The 24,040-nt window shown below is 34.5% G+C and overlaps 2 protein-coding genes across 2 annotated transcripts; both read right to left on the bottom strand.

Moving 5' to 3' along the window:
• Nucleotides 1–467: 467 nt before the first annotated feature.
• On the bottom strand, nt 468–10,062 carry LOC126743515 (probable 26S proteasome non-ATPase regulatory subunit 3). Its single transcript, XM_050450648.1, has 4 exons — nt 9,798–10,062; nt 9,387–9,743; nt 4,157–4,534; nt 468–1,136 (listed from the first exon to the last, which is right to left on the bottom strand). The coding sequence occupies exons 1-4, from the start codon at nt 9,974–9,976 to the stop codon at nt 578–580; spliced, it is 1,473 nt and encodes a 490-aa protein (XP_050306605.1). The 5' UTR covers nt 9,977–10,062; the 3' UTR covers nt 468–577.
• A 6,770-nt stretch (nt 10,063–16,832) lies between these two features.
• LOC126743516 (protein catecholamines up) lies at nt 16,833–22,562 on the bottom strand. Its single transcript, XM_050450649.1, has 4 exons — nt 22,162–22,562; nt 21,863–22,065; nt 17,204–17,600; nt 16,833–17,143 (listed from the first exon to the last, which is right to left on the bottom strand). The coding sequence occupies exons 1-4, from the start codon at nt 22,439–22,441 to the stop codon at nt 16,926–16,928; spliced, it is 1,098 nt and encodes a 365-aa protein (XP_050306606.1). The 5' UTR covers nt 22,442–22,562; the 3' UTR covers nt 16,833–16,925.
• Nucleotides 22,563–24,040: the final 1,478 nt, after the last annotated feature.

The following is a 24,040-nucleotide window of genomic DNA, read 5'->3' as shown; positions in this document are numbered from 1 at the left end:
AAAAGATTACAACTAGGCGTTCCGGATATATTAACAAAAAACCATCTTTAACATGATTCATAAAACACCCTGTAACTTGAAACGATGCACTTTTGAACCATACTGTATATGGACTTTTTGTCTTATTTTTAGACAAAGATGCGGCTGGTAAAATATTGCGATGTAATTTCGGGACACCCTGTATATTGGCTTTTTTTAGTCACGAGCTCTCCGTTTATTATTTCAATTAGAAAAAATAAACAATTTTTTTGCGATAAAAACAAGGTTTAAAAAAAAACACCAAATTTGTGTAATATATCTGAGAAAATTACCCAAATTTACTGTAGTCTACGGCTACAGAAGCTATTTTTTTACGGAATTAAAAGTTGATGGAAAAATGGTCCAGAGTAATGAAAGCCTCATAATAATAGGAGAAATAGGAGGCACTGTACATAAATATACTAAACCAGGTTAAATAAAGCACTGGCTGCAGCATTTCAAATCTTTTTTTATAATTAAATTCAATGTTAAATATTTCCAATAATTGTTAAATTCTAACATACAAAAAAATCGCGCACAACCACTTTCCAGCAGCAGCTTAAGGGAAACCATCATCGTCTTCTTCGGCCATTTCCTTGGCCAACTCGAGATCCTGCGCTTCCCTTTCCCGTCTCTCTTCCGCACTCTCCAACTCTTTCCCATATGCCTTTGGTGGATACCTCATGGCCTTCACACTCTGATTATGTAAATCCAAACAGAACGAAATCCTTTGATGGAACGCCATCTGCGGCTCCTTGGTGCAATAAATGTCGGTGCTTTCCTTGCTTCTCATGTAACCGCCTTCGGGGTTCAAAGTCGCCTCGATCACTCCATCTCTAATTGCTTTTGCGACGATAAATTCGGCATCCTCGGCGGAATCCAAGCCCAGTTTCTTAGCGATGTCTTGTGGCGAGATTCTCGAATATGATAATCCGATGCTGCGTATCGCTGTTTTGATTACGTTGTGGCGTAAACGTAGGATGAGAGTGTAAGTATGGTCTTGCCTGAATTGTGGTCCGAAGTTTTCCAAAACTTCGCCGAAACGATGGAGATTTCCCATACGAACGGCTTGCGTTAATTGGAAATATGGAGCTACAGAACGACGCATTTGAACTTGCCTGAAATCGAATAAATATTTTAACTAAATAAGGGTGCGACATGTTACAGATGTTAAGGTAGTAAAGTACACAGCTAAATCAACTGAATTTTCAGTCGAATTATAGAGCCTTTGGCATTATGAATGGATACCCTAATATACAGGGTGTCCGGAAAAAGGAGACCAATCCGCCGGCCACATATTATAGGGTGGACCAAAATAATGCGACTTTCGTTATGCCATTTTTTAATTGGACGCTCGGTATTCAATATACAGGACGTCAAAATGAGAAATATAAAATCGTTTTTTTAAAGTAAGTCGAGTGTTTCATAACGTATTAAATTAAAATTTGGTGTGAGGGGTTTTTTTGGAACGAGAAATTAAAATCCGTTCAAGGATTCGCTATACCTTGCAGAGGGCGCCACCTGCGGTATGTTGCATGTGTTAAAAATACCAAAACCTTTTTTGTACCCCTGTATAATAAAGTTCTAATAAAAAATTCTAATTATCCAATCTTTTCTTGTAAAAAAAGTATTCTTAGTAAATGTCATTTTGAGAATCCGTTTATTAGATATCTTAATTTTAAAATCTAGATACATTTTATCAAGTTAACAAAATGAACGTAAATTATTTTCTCTAAATTACTTATTATAGTAAAACATAGAATAATGACCCTAAATTATTTGTTCTACATGACCTACATTCATTTGTATACACATACGAGCCCTATTTATTATTAAGAAAATCTAAGGCGAAAATCTAAAAAATATTGGGCGATCTGACGATCCCAACGCAAGATTTGCTTTTTGTAGAAGGTTATGTGAAATGAATAATAGAAATCTGGATTTTATTATTAAGGGCGATTCTGTTTACTGACAAAGCCACGTTCACGAGAAACGGCATGACAAATATCCATAACGCACACAATATATGCATAACGCACACACATATGGGCTGAAGAAAATCCTAGGGTCATAGTTGAGACACATCATCAAGTAAATTTTAAAGTCAATGTGTGGGGAGGTGTTGTCGATAACTTTCTTTTAGGAGCTGTCATTTTACCAGGTACTTTAACTGGTGATTCATTTCTGTTGTTTCTACAAGAAATACTGCCCGATTTGCTTAATGATTTGTCTCTAAATTTAAGACAAAATCTTTGGTTTCAACTCGATGGCGCTCCGGCTCATTTTGCTATAAATGTTAGGAACTATTTACATCAAGTATTTCCTAATCGCTGGATTGGTCGGGGTCGAAGTGCCCCCTTTCCGTGGCCACCCCGTTTGCCCGACATTACACCTTTGGATTTTTCAGTCTGGAAATGTATAAAAGACTTTGTGTATATGGTTCCGATTTTAAACAAGGATCATTTAAGAGAAAAAATTATTGCAGCTGGAGAGCATTTCAGGTATTTTTCAAAGCCTTAAATTTTCTTTAATAAAGAGGGCTCGTATGTGTATACAAATTCAAATTCATTCAAATTCAAAAGCTTTTTATTTATCCCAAAATAAATTACACTTCATTTTTAAATATAACAATAATCTCGGTTGATGATAAATAAAGGACTACCCTGCGATTAATAAACCGATTCCCAAGTCTGGAACTTATTTTCAGAAATGTGTAGAGCGCCCCAAAAACTAAAACCTATAAAAAACTAAAACCTAAAGAAAAAAAAATCACTATTTATACTTAACAATAAAGTTAATAATTTTCAGTTTATGACAATAATTTTGGTATCCGGTCAAGCACAAGAACCCCCCATAGGTCACTAGGAGAATAGCACTAATAATTCATTATTATTTATAAATTGGACTGACAGAGAACGCACAGATCTAGCCACAAATAGTCAGATAATTTCAACATTTTCTCACATTTTCATTAAATTGTACGTTGCTCTTGCAAAAGTTTATTTTTAATGTGTTTTGAAAATGTAGATATTGCTAAAGTTTTTTTTTCAATTGGAATATTGTTCCATATTTGAGGTGCAACAAAAGCAAAGGATTTTTGGAAATTTGCAGAACGGTGTTGCGGTACAAGAAAATTGCCAGTATAGCGAGTTTGGTGATAGTGATCTCTAGATATGAAAAGTTGATATAAATATGGCGGTTGCTTGGATTTTAAAACTCTATAAATAAAATTGGTTAAATGTAGCGTACGTCGATTAGCCATAGATAATATTGAGTGTTTATTTAAGTGTGGAGTAATATGATCTCTATACAAAATATTATATGAAAATCGCAAACACGCATTTTGCAACTTCTGAATAGATTTAGAAATTCTGTTAGTCAAAGGCACAATGAATGGAGGTTACGTAGAACAAATAATTTAGGGTCATTATTCTATGATTTTTATTATAATAAGTAATTTAGCATTAATTTAAAAAAAATAATTAACGTTTATTTTGTTAACTTGATAAAATGTATCGAGATTTTAAAATTAAGATATCTAATAAACGGATTCTCAAAACGACATTTACTAAGAATACTTTTTTTACAAGAAAAGATTGGATAATTAGAATTTTTTACTGGAACTTTATTATACAGGGGTACATAAAAGTTTTGGTATTTTTAACACATGCAATATACCGCGGGTGGCGCCCTCTGCAAGGTATAGCGAATCCGTGAACCGATTTCAATTTCTCGTTCCAAAAAACCCCCTCACACAAAATTTTAATTTAAAATCTTATGAAACACTCGACTTACTTTAAAAAAACGATTTTATATTTCTCATTTTGAGGCACTGTATATTGAATACCGAGGGCCCAATTAAAAAATGGCATAACGAAAGTCGCATAATTTTGGTCCACCCTATAATATGTGGCCGGCGGATTGGCCTCCTTTTTTTTCCGGACACCCTGTATATTTTAAAGTTAATCATATACAAGGTAAACTTAAATAAATTAGATATTCTAAAGTGAGATCCCTGCTACATTTAACTTATAAAAACCAGGGTAAATTATATAATTACATCATTAAAAGTATCACAAGTCATTTACTTTAAATGGAACCTTTCTAGTTATCTCTATTTAGCGAAATGATCCCTTACCTAAATATTTGCCTCTCAGGTATATCTCCTAACAGTAACTCCACAACAACCAACAGCTTTTGTACAGTCTGTCTAAAGCCTACGGCAGTATTTTGTGGAGCTTTTCGCATTGCCTGTACCAGATGTTTATGGGCCACACTGTACTCCAACCTAGCAGCCTTAATTCTCCCCAAATAGTACAGAAATCTGGCCCACTCATTGTTACTAGCTGTTTCTGGGAAAACACATTTTGACACCAGTTTGTCTGCCTGGTCATAGAGTGAATAGTGTAAGTAGTTTCTCAGCAGACAGTTAATTAATACTGCTTGCCCTTCAAAATCATTGCGAAGAGTTGCTGTCCTTAGGCGGGCATGAAGGAACGACCTTATAGTATCCAACCTAAAACAAAAATAATAAAGTACTAATTGAATGTTTAGTGTTAAGGATAAATTAACAAAATCAAAATAATTGTGACAATTGAAAATATTAGAACTACACAATATTATGGAATTCCAAACATGCCATAAGATTTATCAAATGTCAGAAGCTAAAATGAAAAAAATAGCCCAATCCTGCAACTAAGATAAAAATTTGTATAAATTAATTTTGTTGTATATTAACAGGTGTTTAGTAGAGAAATTTAACAGTTAAAAAATACAAAATTAATATGATAAAAAATATGGTATAAAACAAACAGATTGTAATCTTCTTATCTATAAAATGTGAAAATCTGCATATTTATCCCATTATAAGTTAAAAAATGCGGAAGGGAATAGGCAAACTAACTTTTATCTGCAGGAAGGTAATGGGGAAGGCATGGTTGACACAAGGTCATAAGCGCGTGACATCCTCTTGGCCTGTAGCATATATAAAAATTCTACATTGAGAGCGGAGTACCGGGTTAAGACTAGTACACTAAATAACAATAACAGTAAAACTGATCTTAAAAATTTAAATCATATTGCGGCATCACAACTCTATTCAAATTTAAATTTTTTATTACCCAAAATTGACACAATACAGTTTATGGAATTTGTCAATGTTACAATGTCATGTCAAGAAGTTGAAATAACAAACTTTATATAATAAATATATGTAAAATAATTCTACACTATTACTACACCTAGTTTACACATTAAAAAACATGATTAAGCATATAAAACATTAACAGAAATAAATATATATATTACAACTAGTTATTAGTAATGTAATAATTTTATGTCATTTGGTATAATTTATTAAATATTTTTGGGATAAAATTTATTTATTTATTTATTTATGGAATCCATTTACAAAGGTGTTACATAGCATACCCATACAAACATATATATTCAGATACAAAACTATCTATAAATCAATGAAAGGTGTAGATGAGTTAATTAATTAAAGCCCCTATGAAATAATATTCTTTAACTGCCCCTTAAAAGATGTAATCCTAGAGTCAAAAAAGCTTATCTGTCCTGACAGACCATTAGCACTTCAAGCCATTCGTATAATTGGCTCATTAATGCCATAATTGGTATGGTGGAATGGGACTGAAAATATTTCTGATTGTCTATTCAATCTGGAAGGCACTCTAAGTTTAAAAAGAGACAATAACTCGGAACAATCTATAGTAGCATTTAAAACCTTATGCATAAAACATAAGTCGAGTAATGTTCTTCATGACTCCATGACCCACTGATAGTAATACTCCTGTCTCCTGTAACCACATCAAAATTTATTTTGAGTTTTCTCAATCTGCTCATTGTAGCAGTTATATGACGGGGACCACACAATTGAGCCATGCTCCAAGATGGGCCTAACAAGAGAGCAATAAAGTAATCTAAAAGTAAACAAAGACAAATCACTTGTAGACCGTTGGATAAAACCCAGCAATTTCATTGCCCTACCAGTCACCTGATTGATGTGATTTTTAAAAGACAACCTGGAGTTAATAAATATTCCTAAGTCAGAAACCTCTGTTTTGACACCAATTAAAGCAATAAGGTTTCTTTGCTTAGAAAAAGTAATCTTATGGCACTTATTGATATTAAGGGACATTCTATTCAATTGGCACCAATCAAAGAACAAATTAAGGTCTTTTTGCAGGAGCACAGCATCAGAAAGGGATTTTCAAGTTTCCAAACTAAATCAATCAAAAAGAGGCAAAACAAAACAGGGCCCGAGTGAGAGCCCTGTGGCACCCCAGATGGCACCAAAATTTCAAAGGAACATGTACCTCCAAAATTAACAATCTGGGTTCTACCTCTGATGAATCCCGAGATCCACTGAAGAAGAGGCCCCATAATACCTAAAGCCCTAAGCTGCTGCAAGAGTATCCCATGGTTAATCTGATCAAAAGCTTTGGAAAAATCTGTATATATTAAGTCAACCTGAAGTCCCTTCTCCAAGCAGCGGTACAGGTAGTTGACATACAGCACCAAATTAGCATCAGTAGATCTGCCTTTTATAAATCCAAATTGCTCAGGATTAAATACAGATTTAACTCTAGGCAATCCTATGACTGACCAGGCAGTCAAGCAGCTTTGGCAACTCAGATTGGTTACACACAGCCCGATAATTAGAAATTTCATTTCTACTACCAGATTTAAACATGGGTTTTAGAAAACTTCTCTTCCAGAGAGTGGGATAAGAACCAGTACCTAGAGATTTGTTAAAAATAAACAGTATTGATTTCATAAGAACACAAACACATTTCTTTAGGAAGAATGCCGGAATCCCATCTGGTCCGGCGCAGAGCTTATTCTTAGAGGACATAATAACCTCATAAATATCCTGCATTGACAGAGTTAAAGTGCTCAGACAAAATGATTTATCAAAATTAAAAGATGGTATGATTGTTGGTATTGTTAATAATTATTGGAATGTTCAAATACTAAATCTGATAGTGAATCTGATTTTCTTGACACTGTTAATGACTACTTCTTAAATATCTGTCCTGACATTAACTTTAACAATAATATTGATCTAAGCAAAATAAAGAGACATCCAAACAGCATTTTTTTGGCTCCTATCAATCCAACTGAAGTAGAGAACACAATAAAACAACTAAAAAATAAGAGATCAACAGGTCATGATGACATTCCTATTTCATTTTTAAAGCAGATTTCAGGGCAATTGGCAAGGCCACTAGCTCATGTCATAAACTTATCAATTCAACAGGGTACCTATCCAGCACTTCTCAAAATTGCTCTAGTTAAACCGGTCTTCAAAAAAGACAATCCCTCTGAACCTAAAAACTACCGTCCAATATCACTGCTCCTCAATATAAACAAGGTTTTTGAAAAAATTATATACACCAGGCTTGAAACTTATCTTGAGAAACATCAAATACTGACAGAATTACAGAACGGGTTTAGAAAAGGCAGATCAACAGTTAGGGCTATATATCAAGCAGCACTGCAGAAAATTATTAAATCAATGAATGATCGAAAAGCTACAATGGCAATTTTTCTTGACCTATCCAAGGCTTTTGACAGTGTTGACCATTCAATACTGCTTAAAAAACTAGAAGCCTATGGAATCAGAGGAGTTGCCCTCAAACTTCTAGAGTCCTATTTGTCAAACCGTAGGCAGTGTATAGTTGACAGAATGAGTGATGGTAGACAGTTCAAGTCTGGTTACAAAGAAATAAAAAAAGGTGTGTCTCAGGGGTCCGTTCTGGGACCATTGCTGTATATAATCTACACCAATGATGTCACCAATGTCTATGATGATATGGTTATGTTTGCTGATGACACAAGTCTTATATGCAGCAAAAATACAGATCAGGAGTGTGCAAATCAAGTGGCCCAAACTGTTGGATTGCTAGAAGACTGGTTTAGCATGAATAATCTTCTGCTGAATGTCAACAAAACGCAAATATTAAACTTTAAACAATGGCCTAGTGAAAGCTCTCTAGTGCAAATTGGAAGGACAGAGATAAGAACATAGCAGTCAGCTAACTTCCTTGGGGTAATGATGGATGAAAGATTGGATTGGGGTGCCCATGTTGAGTTGGTGGCAGCAATATATATTACTTCGCTTTGAGACTAATAACACAGGAGGTGGGTACAGTGGCTTCCCTTTCAGCATATCATGCCTATATACAGTCCAGAGTCAGATATGGTATAATTCTTTGGGGGAATTCGGGGGACTCTGAAAGAGTTCTTATCTTGCAAAAAAGGTGCTTGAGAACTATATTCAATTTACCCTATCTGGAATCCTTTAAACCATATTTTATTAATCATAACATCCTAACATTTTATTGTATTTATATCTATGAATGTGTTTCGTTTATCCTTGACAATAAAATCTTTTTTGAGAATCTGAAAGGGCAACGTCCGCATAATACTAGGTTCAAAAACAATTTCAAGACTGGTAAACCAAATTTTACATTTGTTAAGAAAAATGTAGTACATAGTATTTTAGATGTCTGGAATAAACTCCCAATAAACTTCAGAGAAAAATTAGATAAAGAGATAAAGAAAGATCTAAAAATATATCTGCAAGAAAAGGCCTTTTATTCTCGTCATGAGTATATGGCTGAAAAATTAAATGAAACTCTCATCTAGTATTGTGTATTAGTGCATGAGTTAATTTGTGAATAAATGTTATATTTTATTGTTATTTAATTTTTGTGTACTCATGTTTTGCCTTTTTATTTATATTTAAATTTAATATTTTGATAAATCATGACATGAATGGATGTATGAATGGATAAGTGACTGAATGCTTTAAATTTTATAAATATTTTAATTGTATACTTAATTAAGTTAGAATTTTTTTACTGACAAAATCCACACCTCACATAGGTAATAAAAAATGTGTTTTGTTGTAACTACATGTTTTATGGATTTAATAAAGGATTAATAAAAAAAAAAATATGTCATTGACTTGCTCATCTGAATAGACGGATGAAAAGTATTCTGCAAACATATCTGCAGTATCCGAGATATTCATACTAATCCTGTTATTCTATGTCATTCTGGAGGGAAGACTAAAACCAGTTCATTTTTGAAAGAGTTAATCTAATATGCAACAAAGATAAATCATTTCTTAGTATAGTTTAATTATTATGAAAAAGTAATTGTCACAAATAAGTTAAAATAAATAAACACACTTGAAATATGTACATACATGTAACAGTTAAAATCTCAAAGTGACTAATATGTGCTTTGCAGGAAGTAATTCTGGTAATATAATAAATTTTTGTACTTAAACCTGTTTGTTTTCATATTTTCTATTAAAACTTAATTAGTCCACTTACTTGTTAGTTAACTCTGCAACTCTTGAATGGTAAAAATAGCATTTTGCAGCAATCAAATCAATGGTTCTACGATTTTGACTGACAATTTTGTTCATCAAAGCTTGTGAGCATCGAGTTGCCTCCTCCAACTTATTGGTGTCTATTAGTCTCACTAATATCAGTAAATGAATGTAAGCCTCTACTTCTGGCACTGGGCTCCTTGTTGCTGACCTGATTCTGGTTTGAGAACTATCTATCTCATTTGTCGCCTCCTCGACAAAGGCCAAAAGGGATTCTCTCTCTGCTACGGGATAGATTTGGGTGATGAGGCTTCGGAGCACAACCCCATTCAATTTTCTTCTAGTATTTGGAAGGCATCTGTAATAAAAAGTCAATTAAAATAAAAATATCCGATAAAAGAAATTATACTACCTTAAAACTCTTAAAATAAAGCGGTTTTCCTTGTTAGAAACCGCTTTTTCGATCTGCCTGGCGTGTTCTCGAATTTCTTGTAAACTCTGCAAATCAGTGTCGCGTTTGCTGTCGCCTGCTTCTGGGCCTGGGGGGCTATCCGCGCTCTTCATTTCCACGTCGTTTTCTACCAAAACCATTTTTCTTTTTAATTTAAAAGCTTTATTCAATCCGGATGATTTGCAAAATTGTTTTTGTGAAGAAAACAAATTGAAATGTCACTAGTGTCACCTTGTGGCAGCAACAGTCAATGTCACATGTAGTTTATCTAGAGTCAAAACCAAGAAGACTGCACGGAGGAGAGAGATCTTACCTGTGCCGCGTGGGCCAAATCCTGTATGGCAATTTCGCTACCTCCACAATTTATTCTCGGAAAACGACGCCGACAACGGAGAACATGTAACGGCGGGTCTGGCAGAGAAATGAGGGAGGGAAAGAGACCGAGAGTGAGGGAAACGAACTGGTTCCAGTAGATCGACTCTAGCGTGATGCGTGAGGCAGCCATAGGAGACATCTCTCCTCACTCCAGTCTTTTTACTAGCTATATATTTGTGTTCTGTGCTTACTAGTAGAGTCAAAATCATGGTCATGAATCCTAGAAGTCTCGGGACGTTCAACGGATACTGGTAGGCGAAGCTCAAAGTGTCCACGCCTATGAAATGCGCATTATTTAGTGCGCTCACAAAAACAAAAAAAAAACAATACAAATTGTTTTTTTTTGTTTTGAAAAGAAATTGTTGGCACAGAAAACGAGTGCTTATTTTATATTTTATAAAAGGTTACCTACATGATTGAAATTTGAAAAAATACATGTCCGAGGACTCCTTTTAGACTGAAAAACATAAACTGCTGGCTTCCCTTATATGAATAACGACACCACACGAAGAAATCCAACTAAATGTCCAAAAATCCAATTATTCATTTTAAATTCATACTTGTAGATTTTGAGCTGATTTTCAACTTTGTGCAATGTGCAGCCGGTGCCTTCGGGTATGCTCGTTCGAGGTATCATGCGACCTTTTCACGGACTTTCCTGTAAAACTGTTCTATGGATGATTAGGTGGGTTTATAGAGAAACCAGCAATTGATTAAAAATTAATCTCGAGTTAAAACCGATTTGACCTAGCCTAGGAGATAAAAGGTTCTGAGGCTTTCCAGGCTAAAGCTCATCTACCATGAAATCTTAATTTTGTTCATTTTAATTATGCATCTTGACCGAACATAAAAATGTTATACATGGTTGAAGAACATTTCTAAAGGGCAATTTGAATACGCAAAAAATCAATAAGAAAAACAAAAGTTCACTTCGGCCTTATTTAACATAGTATGCGTATTTCGTTTCGTTTATTTTTCAAAAATCGTAAAAGATATGTACTTTATATGGTGCGGCGTAGTATAATAAAACCTAATTCTAAAAACTTATAATTACACGTAAAATTAAATTATAAAGAAATTAATCGACAAAAGAAACATTAGATATAACATCATCGCCAATAGAGTCACAAGCGTATTGAATTTTCTTAAACTATTAAAGAATAGAGTGGGCAGACAAGGATTGGATTGAAGGACAAGAGCGTGCCGCTCTTGTGCAAATCTTTTGATATGTAGACATTACTTCTATTTCGTTTCTCAGTTTAATATCTGCAATACGAGGTCTGGCTATTAAGTAATGAGACTGCGCCCCTAGAGGAGCGGGGAAAAAATAGTGCGTTGGAATGGAATAGAGAATATATAGCCTAGCTACGCATATTTTCGTGCCGAACGTGCTTCTTCTGATGCCGAAAACCATGTGTGTCGAAAAACACGAGCAATAAGTATTATAATATCAAATTTCTCGTTAAATTAAAAAAGACTCCGACCGAGTGCTAGAAATTGTTGCAAGAGGCCCGCGCCCAGGTCATCCTGTCGTGTGATGTGACTAGTTTATGCAATAAACCGTCTTGCCATATTTTGTCGAAGGCCTTGCTTATGTCCAGAAAAACAGTCTCGGTGTGCATCCACGGTTTGCTCCTGAGAGAATGTCAAAAGCAAGCGGGGTCGTTTGATGGGTTGTGGAATGTTTAGTTCTAAAACCAAATTGACCACCGGGGATTATTTCGTGCCTGTTGCAAAACGTGGTGAGCTGGTTGAGAATAGCTCTTTCGGCAATTTTACCCATTGCTGAGAGAAGACTTATTGGCCTACAGCTCGAGGAGTTTGTTGCTGATTCTCCCTTTTTAAGGAGAAGGATGAAATCAGCGGATTTCCATTGGGTGGGGAAATAAGAGAATTGAAATATACCATTAATGATTCTAGTAAGATCCATTAACCTGAGTGTCAACAAGATTTTTTAAGGCTGGATTGTTGATACGATCCGTGCCGGGTGCTTTTTTGTTTTTTGTGGCTTTAATTATTTCACTGATTTCGACTTGGGTTACCTGGGGTACCGGGGCTGTGGTAGGGGCTTGAAGGGCTATTTGGACAGGATGCTGAGAGCCATTGCAGGTTTTTTTGGGGGTTGCGGGAAAATTGCCCTTCAAGTGAATTTGCGAAGACCTCAACCTTTTGTTGCGGGTCGGAAATCTTGGTGTTATTGTGGTTAATGAACGGGAGGGGTTTCCTCCCCACTTTAACCAGATTCTTAACGAGGCGGAAAAGCTCTGAAGGCTATTCAATATTTTTCTCAATATCATCGAGGTTTTACTCCCATCCCTCGGAGTTAAAGTCTTCGAGAAGTGATTGCACTCGTCGATTTGCACGATAATACTGCTGTTTTATGAACGGATCGCCAGATCTTATAGCGAGTTTTCTTAGACGGTTACTTATTTCCTCTGGTATATCGTCTGGGATATGAGTTTTATTGAAATTCCTTGGAGCTCTCTCTTAGCTGATGATAAAGCTTCAGAGATATTTTTCGTCAACCAGTTTATGGCGCCTTCGAGGAAAGGGGGGAGGGGTCGTTAATAGAGGGGACCGGGGGGCAAGATTGAACGTGATTCCTGTAAGCAGCCCAGTTTGACGAATCTGGGACTGGAAGGGGCGGGGTTATTTGGAAGGTGACCTAATTCCATGTAGATGGGGCGGTGATCGGACGAGAGTTCATGCAATACGCGGACTTGCGTAGGCATGGGAATATTTTTATAGAAGAACATATCGAATATATCTGGTGCACCATTTGTCAAGACTTGAGTAGGTTCCTGGGGGAGCCTTACATTAAATGGAATGGTTTCTGCCATTTCCTGTATGAGCAGACCCTTAGGATTTTGGCGCCTGCATCCCCAATCAAGGTGCTTGGCGTTCAAGTCGCCTCCTACCAGAATGGAGGTGTCAGGGGAGAAGAGGTTTGCCATTTGAACCGAGTTACTTCCTATTGGGGCGTGAGTAAACGGAGCCTATCAGGATAGGGCCGCTACTCATTTCTATAGTTACGAAAGTGGATTTGAGGGTTGGATCTGGGTTTGGGGAGTAAAAGTGGTGGAGTGATTTTTTGATAGCTATTCCCCCACCTCTCTCATATATCATCATCATTCCTTATGACATTGTAATTAGCCAGGGAGAAACGGTATTGGGGCTTTAAAAACGTCTCTTAAATAAGAAGAACGTCAAGGGCGTGATCTTCGAGGAACCTTTGGATTTCCGCCTTTTTTCTGCCAATACTGTTAATATTGACAGAGGCAATTTTTAAGATCGATGATTTGAAACGAGGAGCGTTAGCCATTAAGCGACTTGCGAAGCAGAGGAAATTAACTGCATCAGCCGCATGAATTGGTGTGGCATGTTTGACATAAAAGCAGCGAACATTTGGTGCTGATCAGAAGACGAACCGTTATTTTGGGTGGGCGCGGGAAGAGGTGCAAAGGCAGAAGCAGCAAGTTTGGCGTTATTTTGCTGCCCCCATTTGAAGTTGGAGGTTCAAGGGATTGCTACTGAAGCGCAGGATTTGACAATTTGTTTTGGCTTCCTAGGGCAACCCTGATAAGACGCAGTCTAAACACCGCCACAGTTGGCGTATGTCGAGGGAGTAGCAGAGCTCCTAAGTGCGGCTATACAAGATTCGGTTTTAACGGATGAGTATTACCGGTACCGCATTAGTACGACAACACATAGGTTGAAATAGGAGGCGATACACGATGCCTTAGTACCTCATCGATGGAAGATCCGAAGCTTGCTGCGGTATCTTCCATCGATGGTCCTACCCAATACAATATGTATTTAAATGTTAATACACGTTCCAGCGCGTCCACGTGCGTTTGTAGTTATTTTCACCCAAATTATTACATTAAATATCTTGTTTTAACACAGTTAACAATTCGCCAAATGATTTCTTAGACAATCTGTAATAATTGAGAAACTTATTACATACTGAGGAAGATCTCATGATTTACCCTCTCAACTGCCTTAAAGAAGTGGGTGTAAAACAGAAATGCGTTGAAAACGGATATGCACTAAGAAAAATTCCAAAACTTAAATGTTTGAGACTTTCATAGACAGATAATGTCCTAATTACTTAGAATTTCTTGTCATCTTGAAGCAGAAAATCTTTTTCGAGAGCCAATATAAGGTAAACCTTGAAAGCATCCATATTTTGAAAGTAGTGTAAAAAAAAATCGACAAATTTATATAAATATTCGGCAGTATAATGATAACTTTTTCAATTATTAGAGAATGTCTAAAAAATTATTTGGCTTTTCAATAATAAATAATATAATTATATAATAGATAAACAACCTGACACCAGTACTAGAAAGTCTGCAGTTACATGTCAATCATATGATGTATGAATTATTTTAAAGGATCAATTATTATATCCATATCACGTACGAGTCTAGGCTTTATTACCACGAGATTTTCCTAGGCGTCTTGAATTTTCTCGTTGGATGTTAGAAGTCATTGAGCAAAACCCTCAGTTTTTAAGGCAGGTTCTGTTTACCCGAAGCTTTATGACGAAGCTAATTTTTTTCAGAGAGGCAATCATTAACTACAATCCAATAACCACATTTGGGCAGATGAAAATCCCCACGCCATAGTTGCTCAAGCTTATCACCAACAACAATTTTCTTTAAATGTATAGGTTGGAATCATTGGAGACCACCTTATTGGCCCACATTTTCTACTACAGAGATTGAATGGGGAAACATACATTCGTTTTCTCCAAAATATACTTCCAGGACTTCTAGGTGTTAGAAGAGTAATGTGGTTTATGCACGATGGGGCTCCTGCTCATTTTAGTTTATTAGAACGTCGTTATTTAGACAAAACATAACATATTCAAATCGTTGGATAGGCCGAGGCGGTCCTCAGTTTTGGCCACCTCGGTCACCAGAGATGAATCTACTAGATTTTACCACATGGGGTCATTTAAAAACTTTGGTGTACAGAATTCGGGTATTGGATATTGATGACTCGAAGAGAAATCAAATCATTAATTAAAATCGGGATTCATCAGAGGTAGAACCCAGATTGTTAATCTTGGAGGTACATGTTCCTCTGAAATTTTGGTGCCATCTGGGGTGCCACAGGGCTCTCACTCAGGCCCTGTTTTGTTTTGCCTCTTTTTGATTGATTTAGTTTGGAAACTTGAAAATTGTCGTGTGCTAATGTTTGCTGATAATGTGAAGCTATTTAGGCCTGTCACATCCCTTTCCGATGCTGTGCTCCTAAAAAAGTTCTCTCCCTGGAAAAAGACCTTAATTTGTTCTTTGATTGGTGCCACTTGAATAAAATGTCCCTTAATATTAATAAGTGCCATAAGATTACTTTTTCTAAGCAAAGAAACCCTATTGCTTTTCTTTATAAAATAAATAATGTAGCAATTGGTGTCAAAACAGAGGTTTCTGACTTAGGAATATTTATTGACTCCAGGTTGTCTTTTAAAAGTCACATCAATCAGGTGACTGGTAGGGCAATGAAAATGCTGGGTTTTATCCAACGGTCTACAACTGATTTGTCTTTGTTTACTTTTAGATTACTTTATTGCTCTCTTGTTAGGCCCATCTTGGAGTATGGCTCAATTGTGTGGTCCCCGTCATATAACTGCTACATTAAGCAGATTGAAAAAACTCAAAATAAATTTTTAAGGGTGGCTGCTTTTAGATGTGGTTACAGGAGACAGGAGTATTACTATCAGTGGATCAGGGATAACCTGAACTTACCCACATTAGAGTCACGAAGAACATTACTTACTCGACTTATGTTTTATGCATAAGGTTTTAAATGCTACTATAGATTGTCCCGAGTTATTGTCTCTTTTTAAACTTGGTGCCTTCCAGATTAAATAGACAATCAGAAATATTTTCAGTCCCATTCCACCATACCAATTATGGTATTAATGAGCCAATTACACGAATGGCTCGAAGTGCTAATGGTCTGTCAGGACAGATAAGCTTTTTTGACTCTAGGATTACATCTTTTAAGGGGCAGTTAAAGAATATTATTTCATAGGGGCTTTAATTAATTAACTTCTTTCATTGATTTATAGATATGTTTGTATCTGAATATATATGTTTGCATGGGTATGCTATGTAACACTTTTGTAAATGGATTCCGTAAATAAATAAATAATTCATGTGCCGTAATTCAAAATTCTCCTGGAATTTTTTATCGGATTCGTCGACAAATGCGGCGACATATAGGCTCTTGCATAATGACAGAGGGTAGTCATTTTCAACATTTTTAATAATTATTTATTTTCTTTTTAAACAAACAGAATTACAAAAACAAAAAAAAAGTGGTGTGTTATATTTTTTAACAATAATATTATTTAGTTTAAACCTTTCACGAACGTCACTGGTACAAATAAAAAAAACCAGTGAGCCTCAGAAAATGCCTTTTGATGCATACAAAATGCATATCAAATTTTATTAAAATATCTACAGGGGCTTTACAGGTATTATAAAAAACAAACATATATTTTTCTTCAATTGATTGAAATCGTAAATGGTTACCCTAAGACTAAAATAACAAAAAAAAATACAACAAACAACATTCAGAGAGGTTGGGAGATAAAACAGATACGAATTTATAAAATAAAGCTTTAATTGTTACTATTACACAATTAAATTTTCACAATATATAGTAATCACACAAAAATACAATACAAAAGGAACCTAATTACTCAAATTCAGCCACTAAAACCATCATACCCACTCCAAATAGCATAAAAAGGATTTGCAAAAGAGTCTGTTTAACACTTGGTTTTTCCTCATCTAACAGTTCAGGGATAACAGACACTAAAGCAATATAAATAAAACCTCCTGCTGTAAACGGAAGAATCCAGGACGCGGCCAGGGCACCAGCATTATTTTGAGCCAGAAGAGAAATAGCTGTCCCTAAAATCCAAATATAGGTCATACACATGCACAACAAAATTTAAAATGTTAATAATTTACCTGCCAAAGCTCCTAACGCAGTAGTAAACTGCAAAAGCATTGCATTCCGCCTACAAACCCCACTTTGCAGTAAAATGGCAAAATCTCCAATTTCATGTGGTACCTCGTGCAGTAAAATGGTTATTGTAGTTACTATTCCAACAGTATTCCCAGCCATATATGATGACCCTATGGCCAAACCGTCGGTAAAATTGTGACTAAAATCTGCTGCCAGGTTTAGATAACCTGCCACTTTTATATCTTCTGCTGATGATGGGGATTTCTTGTCATTTTTCTTTGTTTTGTCGTTTTTAGGTGTTTTCGCGGTATGAGAGTGACCATGGCTTCCTTTTATGATCCTAACTCCCTTTTCTACCACCAGAAAAGCCACAATGCCTGCTAGAACCCATAAACCGACCTGAGAAATGAGAAAACAGCATAATTAAGCACCAGAAAATAAATACCATAATTAGCATGATGAAAAGGAATGCAGAAAGAACATTGGTGAAGGTCTAAGTCAATTAGTTTTGACAAAAATAAAATGCAAGAGATACCAATAATATGAGCCATTAAGAATTAATTTAAAGAAACAGATATCAGAATGTATTCTCCTTAATTGCAAGCTGTCAATATTAAATTTCTGACTAATTAAATTATCATTTATCCCATAATTATCATAAGTATTGATGTGCTTTAAAAGCAAGGCCTTCATATATGTGAGCATTAAGGCATCTTAAAGCATAATGGTGGTCAACCAGAACTACTATGAATCACATACTCTTTTTTCACTTATTGAAATGTATTCCAAAGAAAATTTATTGTCAAATATAACCTAATTATATGACAGAATCATTAGTATTACCTTTGATTGAATATTTGGGAAGATATCCAATCCTGTGTTAAAAAATGTACCCTGTCGGCTATCGGATTGCCGTTCAGTTTCAAATATGTATGAAAGTGTGTTTTCTAACAGTATTATCAATTAAAAATGTGTTTTCAGTTTGAAAAACCTGATGATTTGTCTTCTATTATAGTCAAAGTCAAAATATACTTTATTTGCTAAGTTTACAAACTTGTGCTAAAAGCTTCCCAATCCTAGAATTTATAATACAAGAATTTATTTGATTATACAGGATACAGGACAAAAACAGAATACAGAATCGATTTTGATTGTACATAGAAGCATATTTTATATAATCAAAGAAAAAACCAAAAAAGAACAAAAGAAAAGGCGAGAACCAACATAAAACAAGAATAATAAAAAAAAAATTAAAAAAATTATAAAATAAATTTCTGATCAACAAATATATAATTAATTTTAAATATTAAAATGAGTCGTTAAAATATTCTTCAATGCTGTAGTAAGCTTTTGGTAAGATTAATTACTTTAGTTCTCTCCTAAACTTTTTAAGGTCTGTAACAGTCCTAATCGAAAAAGGAACATTCAAATTCAAATTCAAATTCAAATTCAAATTTATTAATCATTTTGTTTATATTATAACAATTTTTAACTTAATTATATTCAATAATAATAGTTAACAGTCATTGTTTTTAACATACACCTAGATGTTGTAACATCTGTTTGTGTATGTTGAGAAATCACAAAATTTTAGTAATAATATAAAATATAACTAACCATAATCTACAACTAAACCAAAATTCTCCAATAAAATTTCCCTTCCCAAAACTATTTAAAAAAATTAAATTTATCTATATTTGAATAAATAAATTTTCTACAGACCTTACTAAAGTTTTTAATATTATTTATATTTTTTAAGCTGTTTGGTAAGATGTTATAAAATTTCGGGGACAAGTATCCTAAAAATCGTTGCCCTATAGTTTTTTTTATGTTTGGTATTTTTAGGTGTCTGTTTATATTATTTCGGGTTGTGTAGGAATGACTAACATAATTCTTGATTTTTTCTGATTTATGTGTATAAATGCATGTTGACAATATGTAAATTGAGCGTATATTAAAAATTTCTTCAGAATATAATTGTTGTGTAGGAAATCTTTTTTGTTTTTTGTATATAACTTTTAAAATAAAGTTTTGTACTACATTAAGTTGTTTTAAACAATTCTTGTATAGACCTCCCCAGACAATCACCCCATACCTTAACAAGGACTCAACCAAGGATTTATAAATTAAAATTAGTAGTTTTTCATTTAAGATATTTCTCAAAATATGAAATCGATAAATAAGTTTACGGATGTTTTGTGTTAATTTTAGAATGTGTTGGTCCCATTTTAAATGTTTATCCACAATGATACCCAGATATTTAGTAAATGAAACTTCCTTGATATCAGTTAATTCAAGTTTAATTTGTTGAAAGCTGGGGCGATTAGCAGCTGTTATAGAAAATGCAATATAGTTTGTTTTTTGACTATTGAGACTTAATTTAAAAGAATCCAGCCAGTTCTTGACTGTTGCTAGACCAAGTTCTGCAGTTTTTTTTGTGTCTCCCCAAGAAATTCCGTGAAACACCGCAACCGTGTCATCTGCATATGATATCAGTGACCCGTCATGAATTTTAAGATTGGTAAGAGCGTTAATATAAGTTATAAAGAGTATAGGTCCAATAACTGTTCCTTGTGGAATTCCAATTTTTATATAAGATGGTTCACTAATCTCATTATTTATTTTTAAAGACTGTTTTCTGTCCCCCAAGTAACTTTCAAAGACCCTTGACACTGGACCTCTAATACCATAAGATCTTAAAGTATCTAGCAAAAGCTCATGCGGTACAGTGTCAAAGGCCCTTGCTAGGTCCAGAAACACTGCCAAACACTTTCTATCACCATCAAAAGCCTGATTCACTCGCTTTGTTAATTCGCAGACAGCATCGGATGCGCTGAGCCCCCCAATGAAACCAAACTGATTTTGTGTTAATATGTTATTTTTTTGTAAATAGTCAATAAGTCTATCTTTCAAACATTTCTCGAAGAGCTTGGAAAAATTATTGATCACACTTATAGGACGATAGTTACCTATTTCACATTTATCACCTGATTTATATATTGGAGTGATTATTGATACTTTAAATTGAGTAGGTACTGTTCCTGTTTTAAATATTAGGTTGATAATGTGAACCAATGGTTCAATAAGGTAAATATGAAATTTTTTTATAAATTTTGAGCTAATAGTATCTATCCCAGGTGCTGAATTGTTTTTTAACGAAAAAATATGTTTAATTATTTCATTCCTATTAGTTGGTTTTAGAAACATTGAAGATACACTGTTATGATTAATTTTGAATTGTTTTTTTGGTTTTTTTATTTGGTTTTGCATATTTACTCCTACATTTATAAAATACTGATTACAAAAGTTTGCCATGTCTTTGTTATTTGAAAATTCTTTGTTATTATTTTTTATTTTTATTATGTCATTTCCTTTAGTAGTAATTTGATTTGTAACCTCATTTATAACCTTATACATTTTGCTCATATTATTCTTAGATTCCTCAATTTTTGTTTTGTAATAGTCATTTTTACATTTATTTATTATTTTACCCAATGAGTTTCTGTATGTTTTATATTGTTGTTCTTTTTCCAAACTATAATTTTTATTCAATTTTCTTTTCATTTTGTCCCTATTTTTTATTGAACATATAATAGCAGCAGTTATCCAAGGTTTTATTTTTTTAATTATTTTTTGTTTTAATATTTTTGTCTCTTCACAGCTTTGTATAATATGTTCGACAACATTATAAAAAATGTTGGTTGCAATTTCGACATTCACCAACAACATGATTAAATATTTAACGACTAATAAATATAAGAGAGTTTCTCGTAAGTGAGGAGGTAGGGATTGGAAGAGATAAGTTGTCCACTTGACGAGTATTATGACTGGTGCAGGATGGTGGACTTACGGACTTATGTATGAGTGCTGCACTTTCTAATATAAAGAGTGAGAAAACTGTTAAAATTCTTTCAGCTACAAAAAGAGGTTTACAAGAGACTCTCAGACCAACACCACACAGATACCTTAATGCTTTTTTCTGAATAGTAAAAATGATGTTAAGGAGTCCCTTGGAGCACAAACCCCAAAATGGTAACCCATAACGGATATGAGAGTCTATTAAGGTGAAATAAACTGAACGAGCAAACAACCCCCCCAACTCATGCCTGGCAACACTGACTGCAAAACAACCAGAAGAAAGTTCAGCAGAGAGGCCCAAAATGTGGTTGTCAAACCTTAAACTCTCATCAATGAAGAGGCAGAGAAATCGACAATAATCCCTACCATGTAGTGGGCTCTGCTCATCAAACAAACCCTCTACATTACACTTAAAGCCCAGAACAAAAGTCTTATTTCAAATACAAGCTGATTGCAGATGCACCACTCTTTAATTTTGTCAAGGTCCTCTACTATGAGAGATCTGACTACTTTACTTTTTGATCTTTGTTATGCCACAGAATTGTAGTATCATCGGCAAACTGAACCACTAGGCCATGCAGTGATAGAGAGCTTAAGTCATTAATGTATAATAAAAACAAAATAGGACCCAACACTGACCCTTGAGGTACACCACATTTAAGATGTGCTAACCCTGACGAAAATCCAGATGCAACCACCCTCTGGGTGCGGCCAGACAGGTACGACTTCAACCACTCCCCTAAATCCGTAAAAATCAAGCTTTGACAGCAGTATTCCAGTATTATAAAATAAACATAACTTACAGACATATCATGCACATGCTCATCGTCATGCCCAGCACCATGACTATGACTATGGCTGTGACTATGTGCCTCTTGATTTTCAGCAACTGCCAAGGCTGCATGAGGAATAAGATGTAAAAATGCATCACCCAAGAGTCCTCCAGATGCAAATGCAAGCATTATTTTTAATAAAGGTGCATCCTTGTCTGTATTGTCTAATGGGACTAGAAAAAGAAACTATGTTAAGACAGAATTTAAAACCATATGTCTTTTAATTGTATACACATTATATGTGCAATATTATTTATTGATTGACTTACCAAACAACAATATAACAACAGGTGCAGCACTAATAAGTAGGGTTGAACCCATGGCATAAAGCCATATTTCACTAGTGTCCAATTGCTGTTTCACTTTAAAAGGGCTCTCAGAATGAGCATTTTTGGTATTTATATGCTCGTTAGCGGCTTTTGAATACTTAAAAGCAGGATTTGGGTCCAAATGGTCATCATGGTCGTGGCTATGTCCATGCCCATTACCAGAATTAGTTACACATAAAATGATAGTTATAGTAGTGCATAAAGTTCGTGTGAGGTACATGTTGGTGGCTTCTGATGGGTTTTGGTAAAAAAAAAACGGTATTTTAACACGCAAGAGAAATTTTTAAAAGAAAAACATGATTTAGAGGTTAGGGTTTTATCAACAACTAATGACGTGTACAAGCGTCACTGTCAAAGACGGGATTCAAAAATGGCCATGAAGCTGTATATCTTAAGGTGCATTTACACATTTTGCGATTATGACTACGAAATCGATCATATCATGGGCAATTTAAGTGTAATCGTGGCGAAAACTATAATATGATACCCAGCTATGAGATAAATCCAACCAATTTTCATGTTACAATGCGATGACGCTTGAAAGTGACATAAAAATATTTAAATCCCGCCTAAAAGTATTTACGAATCTATGAGTTCTATTTTTGAAAAAATGCATTCCATAATTTTTCAAATGATGGTATAGATAAAAATAAAAATAAAATAAAATAAACTTTATTTTATGACATAAAATAAGAATACCATATAAAGGTGGAAAGTACCGCTACGCGTATTTTAATAACCACCGTGCTTAAATATCTAAACCTAAAACTAAGACTGCTAATATTCCTACCTATTTATTCATACATATGTATATATTCAGTAAAATAATTATGTGTCACAATAAATTATTTGATATATTGCTCTCCCTTATATAGTCCTTAACTTTATGCTTAAAAGTAGTGTGACTTACTTCCTTAAAACTCACAGGCAAGATATTATAAGTATAGATCCCTGTGTAGGCAAAACAAGATTTAAAAAATTCAGTGCGATGCTGAGGAAAAGAAAAAATATTTTTATGGCAAATATCTACTGAATGGGCATCTCCACGGCCCATCAAAAACTCCGACAAATAAGCAGGCTCTTTAAGATTTTTTACTTTATATACTAGACTGTTAAGATTTGCAAATCTTCTCTCTGCCATATTTGAAGTATAAATTTCTGAAATATGCTGACTAACATGATCCCTGCGTGAAAGATCTTTAATAAACCGCACACATGAATTTTGTATTTTTTGAATTTTATATTTGTTAATTTCAGTTAGGAATGGACCGTATACAATATTAAGGTAGGCAGGTATACTAAGTACTAGGCTTTCAGTAAGAATTTTTTTACTAATTAGGGGTAAGACATTTTTGAATTCATACAGAATTTTGAGTTTGTGATATGATTTTTGACAAACGTAAGTTACATAAGCATCAAATTGCAACCTGCAATCCATGTGCAAACCAAGATTTTTTACTTGATTAGTCCAATTAATTTCAGAATCGTTAATTTTACTTGTGGCAGTTTCTACGTTTATCTCATTTTTAGAAAACAATATAGCCTGTGTTTTTTCTCATTAATAAATAAGGAGTTTTGACTAGCCCAAAGAGAGATACGCTCCAAGTCATCATTAATGAAGGTTCAAGCAGTGGACTCATTAGCCGGGGTTGAACTATAGATTTGTAAATCGTCTGCATACATATGGTATTTACAGTGTTTTATGTGTTGAATCAAATATGATGTAAAAAGTGTAAATAAAAGTGGCCCCACCCTGAGGCACACCCCTGCCCACAACCCTCCAGCTTGAGATGCTCACTGCTCCCTCAGCATCTGTAAT

Source organism: Anthonomus grandis, chromosome 13 (genome assembly GCF_022605725.1).
Source record: "Anthonomus grandis grandis chromosome 13, icAntGran1.3, whole genome shotgun sequence".
Taxonomy (NCBI): domain Eukaryota; kingdom Metazoa; phylum Arthropoda; class Insecta; order Coleoptera; family Curculionidae; genus Anthonomus; species Anthonomus grandis.
This window is presented reverse-complemented; position numbering and strand designations above follow the sequence as displayed.